The sequence below is a fragment of the Oryx dammah genome, unplaced genomic scaffold (genome assembly GCF_014754425.2).
Source record: "Oryx dammah isolate SB20612 unplaced genomic scaffold, SCBI_Odam_1.1 HiC_scaffold_18, whole genome shotgun sequence".
Classification (NCBI taxonomy): Eukaryota; Metazoa; Chordata; class Mammalia; order Artiodactyla; family Bovidae; genus Oryx; species Oryx dammah.
This window is the reverse complement of record NW_024070202.1, coordinates 43,542,197-43,558,586: the sequence shown is the minus strand read 5'-3', so window position 1 is coordinate 43,558,586 and position 16,390 is coordinate 43,542,197. Positions and strand designations below refer to the sequence as shown.

At 39.6% G+C, this 16,390-nt stretch overlaps 1 protein-coding gene across 1 annotated transcript in view; it reads right to left on the bottom strand.

The window, feature by feature from the left end:
• MAGI2 (membrane associated guanylate kinase, WW and PDZ domain containing 2) overlaps window positions 1–16,390 on the bottom strand; it is a 1,493,747-nt gene that overhangs the window by 203,133 nt on the left and 1,274,224 nt on the right. The window contains exon 11 of the mRNA XM_040260742.1: window positions 3–34. Within this exon, the coding sequence (XP_040116676.1) occupies window positions 3–34 (32 nt within the window). The remainder of the gene's footprint in view (window positions 1–2; window positions 35–16,390) is intronic.

The following is a 16,390-nucleotide window of genomic DNA, read 5'->3' as shown; positions in this document are numbered from 1 at the left end:
ACAGGCTTTGGGGTTTTCCATGGAGAAAAGAAACCTGCAATAAAGAAAACAATATATGAACTTTGAAAATACATTCCACTACCACTTACAGGTAGCATAATATTAAGACAACTGCAAGTACTTTATATAAGTTAACAGTAAATAACAACAACACATTCTGCCTGGCTGCACAGTTTTTTTTCAAAGGGACCAATTTTATTGGAATTATATTAATGATTTTAGGAATATTTCTTTATTCGGAAGCTGAGGATTCTGAAGCCCTGTGATGGTGAGGAACTGTGTGGCAAAAGATCAGTCACTTTACAAGAGCTAAGGCTGAGTCTTCCTTGGGGATTTCTGTGGCACAGCCTTAGCTGTGTGTGGGTGTGGGTTTGGGTGTGGGTGGGTGGGCTGGGGAGAGAGAGAGAGGGAGAGAGAGACAGAGAGAAACTGAGAAACAGTGAGGGGGGTAGAGAGGCACAGACAGAGAGAATATAGATAGAAATTAAGACTTTTAAAGGTTAACACCTGTGAATAGTATAACAAATAATTCTGCTTTATGTACCTGCTTTATGTGGTTAGAAATCAATCAACAAGCCTTCATTACTCCTACATTTATAAATAATGTATATACTTATATCATGAATAGATTCTACTATAATTGCGTATGAGCTGTTTCTCCCACTGACTTCTCTACAGCAGATATCTATTTTATTATCCCTCTGCTCTAGTGACAGCACAATGTTTTTCATGAAGAAGCGGCTAAAAATGTTTGTTAATTGAGTGAATCATGTATCATCAAAGACAGGACTTTTTCAACTCATTGAGCTCTTTTAATAATCACAAATGGTTTGATGGTTGAACTGACTTTGTTGGATCTGAATGACCTTTAAGATAATTAAAAGTAAAGGACAGATTAATTCCTTTTTCCTTTATTGTTATTATTTTATCATACACTGACCTCAGCAAGCTAAAACACAATCTAGCATACAGAACAAAATTACTTTCTTCTCATACCATCTCTCCCCTCTTTGAATGACTTCACTCATGTTAATATTAGGTGGTGTCTGATAAAATGCCCAATAAAAAATGAAATGTTGAAAATATGCCACGTAATGTTTATTACTTTTAAAACTTGGACTGGCGTAGAATGGGCCATGATTTTTGACTATTTCCATTTATAGGAAATATCCACAGAAAACTAGACACACACTTATCTAGATGCTGAAGCAATCCAACTCAGGCACAGTATAAATACTAATTTAAATACTAATTGCACCTCAACACAAATGTTGTAAATAGCTGATGCTGCATTTTATGAAAAGAGTGAAAGCATGTAAGCCATCATGTTCCTCAATTTTCTTTGGAACACAGAGTTAAATTTAATGCTGAAGTATAACAACTATCTCACCTAAGGAGATGGGTGAAATTGGCTTACTTTCTTGTATACTCTGTATGTATGTTCTTATTTCTCTTTCCAACTATTAAAAAAGTTCTATTCAATGTGTGGCTTGATTATAATTTAATTGCAAGGATTTAATCACATCCTTTTTGATAATAGCTGAGAGTAAAATTACAGATAAATAAATATATTTATCTTTTTGACTCATTCTGTAAAAGTCCAATGAAAATAATTTGACTAATAATTATAAAAGTGAAAAGCATTGTGACCTATTGGCCAATTAACTATTATTCTCATTGAAGAATAATAGTTATTTGCTGTTTAAATAAAATTTATTTGCTGTTTCATGGAATTGTCAGCAACAGTTCTTTTGAGAAAAGATGTCGTTTATACATTCTCACAATGTTAAAACATTCAGTGATTGCCTCTGCTTTCTCTGTGCTCCTCCTTTTCCTTCTTCCTGCAGTGCCAGAATGGATTTTGAGTATTTGCTGCTTTACATTTGCTAGGTGCTGGGAGTTTCTTAGATTTACAGATGTATTGAAAATGGTTTCTTTTTATGGAGCTTTCATCTCCACATGGGGCATTATCTTCAAAGATGATTATTCCTCCTGGGGAAAATGTATAATCATGGGACCTCTTGGCAGCTGCGGTGCCAGAACCGAAATGGCACGATAGGGACATTGGTTAAGATCAGACAAGGAGAGAGGGCCATTTAATTTGACCACCTGTCATCACTGGCACATTGGCTTCCTCTTCTTCTGAGGTGGTTTTATTCAGTCTGACCTCAGACTATTGGCATGACCCAGGACTTCTCCACTGTGCCCATTATGGCAGTTTCTGAAATATGCCTAATGCTGAGTTGTGAGGAAGAGGCCTCAATCTCCGAAGCAATAGCTTCACTTTCTGAGTCATTGTTAGAGAGAAGCTGCTTGTTTCAGAGTAAGTAATTTTAGGTAGCAGATATAGTATCAGATTAGATTTCCTTAAAAATAAATAACTTACATGAGTCTTAGAGTTCCTTTGGCAAATTAGCAATCATGCTATAAGCACTTAAATGAAGATGAACAGAAAACATTTATTTTGCAATACAACATTGTAAAGCAATTATCCTACAATTAAAAATTATATAAAACGGTACACAATTCTTCTTTAAAGATTTAATTGGTTGGCAGTTTGCTGTTTTGATAATTGTGTAAATAAAAATGCAAAAGAATAAAGAAAAAAAAGAAAACATCTATTTTGGGTATACCCACTTTGGCCCAATTAATTGATAAAATCGTTTCTACATGATTAATCTCTAGTTTTCTGCTCGCTTCATTGGAAGAGCTCCATAAATACTATAATAGCATGGGTCAAATAATGTAGGTCAAATGCTATACTAACGTGGGTCAAATGATTATAAATGTACAATAAATTTTTGTAGGGATTACACCTCTAAGAAATCTAGTCTATTGCAATTAACATAAAATACCCCCAAACAAAATAAGAACTTTTAAATCCTTATTTCTGAAACTTTCCTTTTTCTGAAATCATTCTGGCCAAAATAGATCACAGAAGAAGACAGGCTTGGTTTGTTGAGACAATTACTTTGGGGTGTCTCACCACCTACACTCATAGGGATACAGGATGAGGAATATAGATAGCTTTTTCTTAAGCCTTTCAGAGCTGATAGTCCTTTTTACAAAGGCAAATTCATAAAAAAGAGATTTTTGTTTAAACTAATAAAACTTGCTTTATATTTTAGTTTATTTCTGGCCTTTATTTCCCCTACTTCTATAGAAAGTAGAATATTATAATTCTCTTATAGAATTAAAATTTATTTATTTTATTTATTATAATAACTTGACCTGTTTTCCACATCGATCATTTATTGAAGAGTGTTGATGTGTCTGTGTATGAATCCAAACATTTATTTAATTCTAACTCTAAAGACAATAAAAGTGAAAGACCTCAAGAAGCAGTTATAAGCTAACTGAAACATGAGTAGGGACATTTTAAAAAGGAAAAGAGTAAGAGAATAAATGGGAAAATTTAGATGCAGCCAATAGGGAAGTTTCAATGCATTTAATATGAAGCACAAAACTGAATTAGATCTCTAAAATCTGTCTTCTTTAGAACAAGAAATAAAGTTAAAATATATTTTTAATTCCTCATGTAAAAGCACAATTAGATGGGCAGAGAAACAGAAACAAAGTACAAATAGCTTAAACAAGAAATTCTGATGCTTAAAAATGGAAGAGGAGAGAAGGCAAAACCAGTTTCATACTGAAAGTTAAATCAAATTTACATATCAACTAAATACAATTTTAATAAATTATAGGACTATGGTTGCCCAGTTAAATATGCATTTCAGATAAGCAATGAATAACTTTTTAGTATGTCCTGTAGACTGACTGCATGAGACATACTGCATAGGACATACTTATATTAAAAATTACTTATCTGAAATTCAATTTAATTGGGAAGTCTACATTTTCATTTCCTAAATTTGAACACCCTATATAGGGAACATTTTATATAAGACCTGGGTAATGAGAGTTGGACTGTGAAGAAAGCTGAGTGCCAAAGAATTGATGCTTTTGAACTGTGGTGTTGGAGAAGACTCTTGAGAGTCCCTTGGACTGCAAGGAGATCCAACCAGTTCCTTCTGAAGGAGATCAGCCCTGGGTGTTCATTGGAAGGAATGATGCTGAAGCTGAAACTCCAATACTTTGGCCACCTCATGAGAAGAGTTGACTCATTGGAAAAGACCCTGATGCTGCGAGTGATTGGGGGCAGGAGGAGAAGGGGACGAATGAGAATGAGATGGCTGGATGGCATCACCGACTTGATGGACATGAGTTTGGGTGAACTCCCGGAGTTGGTGATGGACAGGGAGGCCTGGTGTGCTGCAGTTCATGGGGTCGCAAAGAGTCGGAAACGACTGAGCGACTGAACTGAACTGAACTTGGTACCCTGCTGGAGGTCAGAAAACCCACCTGGCCACTTGCACAGACCCTCCCATCTCTTAAATGATCATTTCTTATGAAGTATTGTGACTAATAAAGGAGATTCATGTCCCTAACTACTTCCTGAAAATATTTCAGGGACAGTGAGAAATTCTTCCTATAGAAGAAAATCATCTTTTTTTTTTTTTTTTAAGTTTCCCAAAGGGGAGAAAGGCCCAAGGTTTTAAAAAGCCTCCAGTTAAGGCTAATTTAAGGGAGAAAAATACCACTAATACAGTTAATCTTTAATTTAAAGATCCTCCCATTTTCCCACAGCCTGGCAAATTTTCCATCAAAAATTCAGCCTTTAGTAAATGTAAGCCAGCAGGGTAATGAGCTAATTTCCATTAAAACTAGTTCAGTGTTATTCATTTTTTTTTTCAGGTTTTTGACTGATCATGTATTTCTTATTAAAATTCATTAAATGAGTTAAACCCTGCAGTTACCTTAGAAAATTTGTCTAAGCTGTTTCATATCAGTAAAAGGGCACTTTTTCTCAATGAAACTGACTTAGGCTAAGAAACAACCTTTCCATTAAGATACTGCCAGTGGTACCTTAACCTCAACATCACCATGTTTCAGTCAAGCAAATTATTCAGTTTGCAAAGAAAATTTCAAATTAGTTGCCATCTTTGGCCTACAGAATCCGTTTTTGTGTGGAGAGCTAAGACGTTCTCTGCAATGCTTTTAAAATGATCTTTTCTGCATCTTTTAAATAAAAGTGTTTTACTTCTAAACACTATAAAGCTGTTTTTCAGAAGGCCATTTCTCCCCAGGGCTTTGTTCTTTATGGAGAGAGCAATCTGACCATTTCAAGTTTTCCCAGCAAGTATCAAGAAAGGATAAGCCTGCACGTGTTGTCTTCTGATAAACTCAGTTACATAAAGAACACATTCAAAATAAAGCAGGCCAGGAGTAAACAACAGGAGTAAAGCAACACACTAGAAGAGGAAGAATTGTGTCAGTGAGGCTAAAACTCAGACTGAGGTGAGGCTTGCTAAAAATATTAGCAACTACAAAGGGCTTATGCTGTGAACAAGACGGAGGGCAAAGAAGAGAGAAACCACTCCATGTGCTTATGGTGAGCTGTAAACAGTTGGCAATGGGAATGTGGAAAGATATCATTCTTGCAAACGGAAAAGTCCATTTCTGAGAACAATTTCCTTTATTATAATGGATATGTAGCGTTAAATTCTCTTCTATTGAGAAACCCATCTAAAAACATCTTTAAGTAATTTAAGAGAGATTAGACACCTTAGTCATTAAATTACACCAACATTAAATAAATGTTTATTAAGTTGTGAGTGTGTCACAAGCACCACAGACTCAACACGGCAAAATGGAAGCTTCGGCTTTCCCTCCTACTGCTTGTCTTAGGTGTTCAATATTTGGGAAAATTTCACCTGCCTTTCCAAATGTTAAAGGCAGGAACCTGAAGTCATTCTGAATCTCTTTCCCTCATTTCCTTATCATCAACTTTTGTCTATTCTACCACCAAAATCTATTTCAAACCCACTTCTCTCCATCTCTACAGTCATCATTATAATCCATGCTCACCATCACTTTTACCTCAACTGAAGCTACAGTAAATTTGCTGATGTCACTGAATCTGATCAAGCTTAAAATCCTTAAATGGATTCCCACACATTTATAATAAAACACAAAACCTCCAAGGACTTATATGTTTGTCCCTACTACTCCCCTGGAGAAGGGAATGGCAACCCACTCCAGTATTTTTGCCTGGAGGACCCCTTGGACAGAGCAGCCTGGTGGGCTACCATCCATAGGGTCACAAAGAATCAGAAATGACTGAACAGCTTAGCACACACACACTCTCCCCAGAATTATTTCCTCATGGGTTATCTCCTTTCACTCACTGAAATTTATTGACTATAAGCCAGGCTTCTCTAATCACAGAGCCTCTGCACAATCTCCTTCATTTACCTATCCTTTTTAACCCTCCACCAAATCATCTCTGGCTCCTTCTTTATGTGTCAGCTTAAACACTACCTCCTCAGGGAAGATGCCCCTGACCCTTCATCTTAAGTCTAAGTCATTCACAATAATTTTTCATTGCATTCTCTATTTTTCTTCACATGGAATTTATCACTATTTATAAATATATTTATGAAATCATATTTATGTAATTGTATCTGTAAGATTGTTAGTTTAATGCTCATCTCTCCTTCTAGAGTATAAATTCCACTGGGGGAGATCATATCTATTTTGTTCACAATGTATTCCCAGTACTTAGCACAATGCCTGACACACAGCATATACTTCAATAGACACATTTTAATGAATTAATAGTAGTAGTGAAGAGTGAGGAGGGTAGCAACAAAGAGAGTCACAAGATACTCAGGATGATCTGCTTGGCGTGGAGGAGTATAAAGGAGAAGATGAAATCCGTGATGACTTCTAACTTGGGAAACTAGGTGGTTTCATTAGCTGAGATACAAAATACAGGAAAAAGGTTTCTTTGAATGGAGTCTAGAAAGTTAGGTTATGGGCAAAATGAGTTTGAGGTGCCTTTGGAGTCTGGATTCAAATGTAGTCAAACTACATTTTGAAATCTCAACCTTCGTGAATTTGGGTTCAGGTAAAGTCAGGTAGTAGTTGGCTTTCTTGTCTGGGGCTTAATAGAGGCTATCAGGATTAGAGATATATGTTAGGTTAAACTTAAAACAAGACACCAAAATTGTGTGGCATGAAAAGAGACCACTTCATGGTATGTAGAATGAATGAAAGTATCTGAGATATAACTGAAAGTCAAGTAAGAAAAAGGTTTCAAGAAGTAGTAAACAGAAATACTCATAAAACAAGGCCTTAAGAAGTTTGTCAAACAGGAGGGTCACAGGTGGCCACAGTGGTGGCAGCTGATTGCTAGAACAGAGGCAGAAATCAGATTTCAGTGGATCTGAATGAATGGGAAGTGAGGAAGCGGAACTGAGAAGTGTCATAGTGGCTATGGGAAGAATAAAGCTGCCCATAAAGGGAAGATTTCCTTTTGGAGAAGCATGCATTTAGATGAGATGGTACCTGAACAGAGACAGAGTCTGAAGATTGAGGAGAAAAGGAGATAACTGGTGGAATTATTTCATGAGGAGATAAGAGGTGGGATCCAGAGTGCAAAGGGGAGAAATTAATGCTAATTGAGAGAGCACCAGCATCCAAGTCCTTATCAAGAGGCCAGAGCAGGATCGACCTCATGGGGCAGGGATGGGACTGAGTAGGAGAATTTACTCATAGTGGCTGAGAGTGGCAAAGCAATGGGGGTTTGTAGGGGCTCTGAGTATGCAGGGAAACTGGAGGAGAGAATAAAAGTAACCTGTGTCAAAATGTTTGGTTCATGGGGATGAGACAAAGATAAGAACAGAAAAACAACTTCTGGCACAGCACAGTGGAGAGATTATACACACAGAAGGGGGGATGGCGCTGACCTGGGCTCTAGTCCCAGCTCCACCTGTCACTAGCTGTGTGGTCACACACATACTTGGCAGGGCATGTACACCAGGATCGAGCTCCGGGCTCTGAGTGAGGCTCTGGGTTTGCATTATGGCTTATGCCTGGGTGGCCGTGAGTGAGTCCCCTGATCAAGGTTCAGATTCCTTATCTGTAACAAAGATGATAATAATAGGGACTACTGCGGTGGGAACTAAATAAATGTGCACTTTACATTTTACCAATTTAAAATGGTGCATTGCTCCACTTAACGGCTTTGATGTACTCTGAATTCTTTTTCTGCAAAACAGAGGCCCACTTTTCAGAAAGGTGTTCAACAATTTATTGTCACAATGGATATATTATTTTCTTCTCTTAGTTTTTTTAAGTTTTTTACTCTTTTAACATTCCTTTTTAAGGTCTTTTAAATTGCCTTTTTAGGTCTTATAAGTTCCCTGTTGCTATATGAAAGTATGAAAGTGAAAGTCGCCCAGTGGTGTCTGACTCTTTGCGACCCCAAGGATTATACAGTCCATGGAATTCTCCAGGCCAGAATACTGGAGTGGGTAGCCTTTCCCTTCACCAGGGGATCCTCCCAGCCCAGGGATTGAACCCAGGTCTCCTGTATTGCAGGGATTCTTCACCAGCTGAGCCACAAGGGAAGCCCCAAAATATGGAGTATGGCTTGTTTTGCTTTGCTAAACAAAGTAAATAGTTATTTTCATCCTACTATGATTCTCCATTAAGTTCCTTCTATCCTGGTTAGAGAAGTAAGGTGGTCCACTTTTACCTCACTCTACAGTCTTTGTGCTCTATGTAAACTGTATCCCCGGTTTACAATGATTATATTCAATATCATGATTTTTAAAATGTTTAAAATTGTCCCTAGATTTACATTTTCCTATAACTATTTATATAATAATTACTTAATCAACTAACCTGTTTTTAACAATCACCTATTCTTTTTGTTCGGGCTTCCCCAGTGGTGCTAGTGGTAAAAAATCCACCGGCCAGTGCAGGAGACACAAGAGATGTGGGTTTAATCCCTGGGTCAGGAAGATCCCCTGGAGTAGGAAATGGCATCCCACTCCAGTATTCTTGCCTAGAAAATTCCATGGGCAGAGAAGCCTGGCAAGATACAGTCTGTAGGGTCACAAAGAGTTGGACATGACTAAGCACAATTCCTTTTCTCAGTGTTCAGTAAGATATTCTGTGAGAATTGTTCCACATTTTTGATGTATTTGTGGAAGATTAGCTCCATGTACTTCTCTTCTGCCACCTTGATTCCTCCTCCTACAATTCCTTTTATACCATTATAACCATGGTATAAAAGGATTAATAAAACTATCTTGGGGTTTTGAATTTTGGTTGTCAGTATATGTGTGTAGTTTTTTCAGAAATAGCATTATGCTTGATTTTGTAGGTACAATAATGGCCTCCTACATTCTAGTCTTTAAAATTGGTTGTGTTACTTTACATGGCTAAGGGGATTTTGCAGATTAAGGATCTTGAGATAAGGATCAATATTACTGGTAGAAGAGTATTGTACATGTGATTGCTATTAAGATGGAACAAAGCTGAAGATGTACTGTTCTGTAGCTGGGAAACTGCTCAACTGGGTCTCGACACCATTAACTGCTTACAGTATCAGTTCTACAGGACTCCCTGGTGGGTTAGTGGTAAAAAATCCACTTGCTAATGCAGGAGATGCAGGTGCGATCCTTTGGTCAGGAAGATAGCCTAGGAAGGAAATGGAAACCCACCCCAGTATCCTTTCCTGGGGAAATCCCATGAACAGAGAAACCTGATAGGCTACAGTCCATGGGGTCCCAAAAGAGTCAGACACAACTGGGCAACTAAACAACAACAATCAGTTCTACATTTTACTGATTCTAGTGAACATAATCTTCTGAGATGATTACAATCCTCCAGGTTTGTTTATTACGACCTTCTTACTTTGTTAAGCATCACTTTGCTTGATTTTTGCATTTCAACCTGCTCTGTCCATTTCTGTTTTTTTTTTTTCAAATGTCATACCTTCTAGCACTGGAGGATTCCAAGCATGTTTTCTCAGTTTCTTCTGTTGTCTACAGTAAATCTATTTCAGTGTCATGAAGGTTGATCTTGAAGGCTAATTATAATTATCCCTTTCTAACATGCTTAGCTTTTTGTTGTATGTTCCATGCTGGGTGTTACTTTTCTTTTTTTTTTAAGGGAAGATTTATCCAGATCCAGGTTCATGGCCTGATTGCTGCTTACTCAGTTGTGTGAAATCATGCCCAGTTTGGAGTTCATACAACAGTGAACACATGTGCACAGCTTGTAACCAGACTTTCACTGGCAATGGTGTCACTTAGCTTTTCTGGACTATAGGGAGCCTTCTCTTTGACACAACTTTGTAATTTTGTTTGCTTCGTTTGGCAAGAAACATTTGTGCTATAAAACTGTGAGATTGTCTCTATATACTACCCCAAAGGCTTCTTATAGCTCTACCTCCATTTTTGGTGTTTAATGTAATTGTATCACTGCCCCAGGAGACAATTTTTCATCACCCTTGCCTCTCTGCTTTCTGTTATGCTGTGCTCTGGTATTTGAGACTTCAGAATTTGTTGAAAGAGAGCTGTAGGGAAATGAGAGGTGAGTGTTTAGCAGGGAAGAGGTTTAAGCACAACTGAGCAGTATCTCAGCAGTCTTATAAGCGCTAGAATCTGTGAATCCCTGACATTTTCTTTTCTAAGTATTCTTGGCACTTTACTGAGCAGTTCAGAGAAAGCACAGAGACAATTCATTGCCCTGATGTGATTTTAAATAGAACTTCTTATAAAGAACAATTTTATCTCTATTTGTCTATGAGTTATATATACAAATATAACATTATGTATGATTTAGTTATATATTATTATTTATAAACTAATATCTGAAATATAGACAGAACTGACGCTTATCTCCTGCTCTAACTTAACAAGCTAAGGCTCCATCTTCATTTAAAGTTCCGGCATCCCTAAGTAGCATCACTTAAGCAGTGTTGGCAGAGATAAAGTACAAATAGGACTGTCCTTGGAATGTATTTTTCAATCAATCACAAAACAGATAAAAATTTTGTTTGCTTGTGGTGGGAATTGAAGGTGCAGCTGAGTTTGTTTCTTTCTCTCCCCCTCCGCCCATTCTCACCCCTCAGGTTGTCCTGTGGGACTCTGCACAGAGGAAGGACATGTGGTTTGACTGGAGTGGAGGGTCAGAGTCCATATCTCAGTCCAAGGATCATTAGGAGGTACTTCACTGACGACAGTCTGTGAATCGATGTTTCACATAACATGAAGACAGAAGATGCCCATTTTAGTTTGGGTTTTCCCAAAAGCAGGCCCTGATGTGAGGACTTGGGTTACCCCAGGAAGCAAAAATAAAGAATGTGGAAAGTGAACTGGGGACCAATCTGAGACTCCCCCTGGGCAACACACATCAGAACCTTCTCCTGTGGAGTGGCGCGGCCAGGGCATTTGGCTCTGACCCTCCTCTCCCACTGGGTAAATGGTTGCTCCTCACTGAGTATTGCTCTTCCAGGGTGCTAACGTTCCTGCATTTCTGGGTTAGCCCTGTGTAAGGCTGAGGAAGCACCTGTAGTGCCACAGAAAGTTCTGGGGTGGAGAACAGGAGACACTGGTGCTTGAGGCAGGACAGTCAGCTGACTGGAAACATCCACAGCTGCCTGTGAGCTCAGGTGGGCTAAGAAGACAAGGACCCAAAGTCCGTGGAGATGAAAGCTGGCAAACCTTATTTGTGGTGGGAGGAAAAACTAAATAAATATGCCCTTAGAGTACTTGTTTTGGGGGGAACAGGGGATTTACACAGCCTTAAAACAGGGATGACAGATAAGCTCCAACTCTGATCAACTGACTGCCTAGAGAGCTGTGTTGAGGAGGATTCTCAAAAGCCTCAGCAGAAAATCATACTGTATCAATTAGCATCCCAAACATGGAAATGGGAGGACAGAAGGGTGGCATGTGAGCCATGTGGGCATGTATTTGCCACCCTGCTTTAAAGTAGAGGCTATTTTTATTCATACCAGTGCTGAGATTTCCTTAATGAAATACAATTCTTTCAGAGATTTGACCTTTCAAAATGCACAGCATGTGGCCTGCCTTTGGTTAATGAAAGAATTCTCCAATTAATGTTATGAATAAGACTGGGATAAACTTCAAAGGCACAGCAGTTACAGGCATTAGCCTTGTTATTCTGCTACAGGTTTCAAGTAAACATGCTAATTTTTTTCTCACTGATATATAAAAAAAGTAAGAGTCATAATATTAACTGGGAAAAGGGATCAAAGGCAGATAGTGTTCAATAGCATTAGTGCTTGGTCATGGTGTCAGTGTTGAGAAAAGTATAATTTTGGGGGGAGGGTGAGAATATTTGAATTCTCTTAGCAAATTTCATTACACAATACAGTGTTAACAACTATGGATGTGTTAATTAACTAGATGGGAGAAATCTTTTCACAATGTATATGTATATCAAATCACCATGATGTATAATTTCATTTGTCAACTATACCTCAATAAAACTAAAAAAAGTGCCTTAGAGAAAAATAAATAGTCATTAAATTAAGTAGGGAAATTTTGTAAGTACTTTGTCATAATGTCTTGACAAGGAAAATTTCACCATTTACCCTGGGTCATGGTTTGAACTGTTGATTCAAAGAATAAGTACAGTATTAAATATATCTCAACTGTACTACTGCAATTCAACTTAATTTCAAGTCCTGTGGTTATTACTTCCTACTTTTTTTGAGTTTTCAGTTTTTGTGTGCTCAGTCATGTCCAACTCTTTGTGACCCATGGACTGTAGCCCGCCAGGCTCCTCTGTCCACAGGATTTTTCAGGCAAGAATACTGGAGGGATTGCCAGTTCCTCCTTAAGGGGATCTTCCCGATGCAGGGGTTGAACCAGTGTCTCCTGCACTGCCGGTGGATTCTTTATCATTGAGCCATCAGTTCAGTTCAGTTCAGTTGATCCGTTGTATCTGACTCTGCGACCCCATGGACTGCAGCATGTCAGGCTTCCCTGTCCATCACCAGCTCCCGGAGCTTGCTCAAATTCATGTCCATCAAGTTGGTGACGCCATCCAACCATTTCATCCTCTGTCATCGGGGAAGCCCATTATTTCTCAGTTCTCACCTCCAATGATGTATCTGAATCTGCATATGCGTGCTAAATCACTTCAGTTGTGTTCGACTCTTGGCGACACTATGGACTACAGCCCACCAGGCTCCTCTGTCCACGGGATTCTCCAGGCAAGAATACGGGAGTGGGTTGCCGTGCCCTCCTCCAGGGATCTTCCCTATCCTGGTCTCTTAGGCCTCCTGCACTGGTAGGCCGGTTCTCTACCAGCACCATCTGGGAAGCCTTGTACCATCCTACCGTTAAGTACTGCCTGAACTACTGCCACTTGGTTCCATCTTTTATACACAATATAGTCACAGTAATCGTTTTTCAGAGCCTAAATCCTATCATGTTGCACCTATACTTAAAGACTTTGTAACCAGCTTCCTGGTACTGGGAAGAACAAAGTGAAAACTGGTTACAGAACCTGACTTGTTTCCCAACCATCTTTTTAGACTTGACTTGGTCTGGACTCTCACCTCCTTTGCTTTCTCTACTGTAGTGTCAGGAACCTTCTTTCAGTCCCTCAGATTGTCCAGGCTCCCTCTCACCATGAGGTCTTTGAAGCTGTTTCCCTTCCCTCAGCACTTGGTTAACCCCTGATTATTGTTTAGATCTTGGTTCCTAGGGTTACTTCTTAGGGAAGGCACCCAGGGCCTCTCTAAACCAAATCCCAGGACTAGAGGACTTTCAGCTCCATGAACCTCTCAACGCTCCTCTTCTCTCCCATTTCCATGGCTAAGGTCACTAATTGGTAAGAATATTGCTTCTTGTGATAATGCTTTTTCTTCCCCATGAGTTTAAAATATCCCTGATGACTGGGGTTGTATCTATAGTTTTGTTCCTGCTGATTCTCCAGTTCCTAATGCAGCACCTAGCATATAGCAGGTGCCCGCTAAACGTCTGTTGCATGAATAAAAGAAAAATCAAAATGAATTTTTACTAATACTAAAATAAAATAATTTCTGAGAAAAAGTTTATTTCTTTAGCAGTTTATAATTTAAATGGCAGTTTGGGGTATACCGCCATATATTCCTTATGAAATCCCGGGGGAGAAGGCAGGTACGGAATGATTACATGCATCTTACAGAAAAAGCAGGTTCTGGCAGTGTTCTGCCTACAGGCATGCAAGAGGGAGGTGGCAGAACCACTTCAAGCCCCCATCTTCGCTGACCCCAAGTCTAGAGTTCTTTTCCAACAAACAGTGTATCACGGAACAATGACAGATTTTTATGCGATTTTAGTTGCCGTGATCTTGTCCTAAGATCTGCCGGATGAGCAAGTAGATCTGCAATATCTATTTGGGCATTATTCATCGGCTTTACAGTCGATGGGACAGAAAGCAGCAGCAGCAGTGACCCCCTGGGGACACATGCCACGGGCTGTCGGGGTTGAGAGTCACCACACACACCCTGACTTAGTATGTTCTCATCTGTACCTTAGAGGCACCCCTGCTGCTGCTAAGTCGCTTCAGTCGTGTCCGACTCTGTGCGACCCCATAGACGGCAGCCCACCAGGCTCCCCCGTCCCCGGGATTCTCCTAGAAGGGGCATAATCCCAAGGTGCTGTTCTAGTTAGGGAAGGAAGTTAACTCAGAGACCTTGTCAAGTCCTACAAGGACAGGTTAGAATAATTGGAAAGGGTAGGATAGAAAAAGACATCCGGAACTGAAGAAGTCAGGTGTGCTGGGCGGAGAACAAAACCTTTCACAACTCTAGAGTTTCCCAAAATGTCATCGTTTCATCCTATTTCAGAGACGACAGGATGAAACGAAGACTTCCGGGTTGCCGGCCGTTGCCATGCTTAGTTCCTGAAGACTGTTTTATAAGTTGATAGCACAATGTGTGTGGGGAAAGAGGACCCTCTAGCCACCTGATTTCTCATTCTACAGATGTGGACACAGAATGTGTCTCACTGGATCATCATAGAGCTGACGACTTAACTGCCACCTGTGCGTGAACATCAGAAGTGATACAGATCTTTCAGAGAAGGAGGTAAATCAGCCCTTAAATTCTCCTGTCACTAGATGACTTCTGAGCTAAAAAACATCATGATCTGCTTTGGTTTTAATCTTAAGGAAATTAGTGAAGGCAAGAATCACAATTTTCACTGGCAAAACTAAGAATTAAGAATTATTGCTAAGAATTTGTTAAGAATTAACTCCTAGTGACCCCACAATAAATACTTTTCAGTTGAACAGAATTCCATTAAGTTGTCAGCTTATTTTTGAATAATTTCCCATTATCGTTAAGTCACTTAAAAAAAAAAAAGATACCTAGCCTCCAAAATGGAAGCTTTCAGATTTCTAATGACCTCATTATGTAAAGATAAATAGGGTTTGAAAGAGCTTGAACCACCTTCTGTCCCCTGCAGAGGACAAATAAATCATGTTGATGTCTCCTAGACCCACTTAGGAACTTGGTGGATCTGGTTTGCTTTCTGAAGACTCACTGGTGCTGTGGGCTCATGCTCACCCCTGGTCCTGCTTTAGTGGGGAATGGAAAGGCTGCACCTAAATTTTTCCTAATGGGATTAACCAGTGCAGAACCATGTTTTACGGTACGAGATACCCGTCCCTGGCTGGTAACGTGCTCCTGCTGAACCTGGTACTTCATCACAGCTGACATTTCATCTTCCTCTATCTTCATCTACCTCCCACATGAAGGAGAACCAGAATATCATCTTCCCTCTGTGTGGATGAAGGTCAAACTGTGGCTACAGCCGCTGCTCCTGCTGATGGGCTGCTCTGACTAATGATGACTAATGTTTTGCAGAGAAGCGTGGAGAACCTGCAGCGTCTACCTTTTTAATGAGATCAGCGTTCACTCCTAAGTCCTTATTTTCTCCCTTTACACCTGTCCCCTTGGGGTCTCCTTCAGTCTCATGGCTTTAGTTTCCGTCTGCGTGAGAATAATTGGCAGTGTTGCCTTTCTCACCCTAACCTCTACTATCTCCACTTCTCAGCCCCATGGGTCCCTTGTTTCTCTGTTACTCACTCGTTCATTCACTTACTCATCATTAAACCAACAGCTATTGGATGAGAGCTGCAGGAACAGCACAGTGTCTGTCTGGACAGCTGACTTGCTAAAGCAGGTAATAGTTGATGCTGCTGAATCGGTCACACCTGCTTCCTCTGTCCTTGCCCCCTTTCTCCTCTTACTGTCACACTCCCCTGAGGTGAGCTTATTTATCCCCAGGGCTCCTCCTGTTGTTTAAGATTTCTAAATCTGCTTCTAAATTAGCCCATCTTTCCCCTGAGGCCAAGCCCAAGTGTCCTATCTGTATCTGTACTGGCCATTCTATAGGACTCCAATAATACATGCTAGTATCTCTCCTGTAAAGCCTGCTTTACCTTCAACAGTCCCTGAATCTATAAAAGGCATGAACAGTCACCCAAGCTGGCAATCTTGGACTTGTCC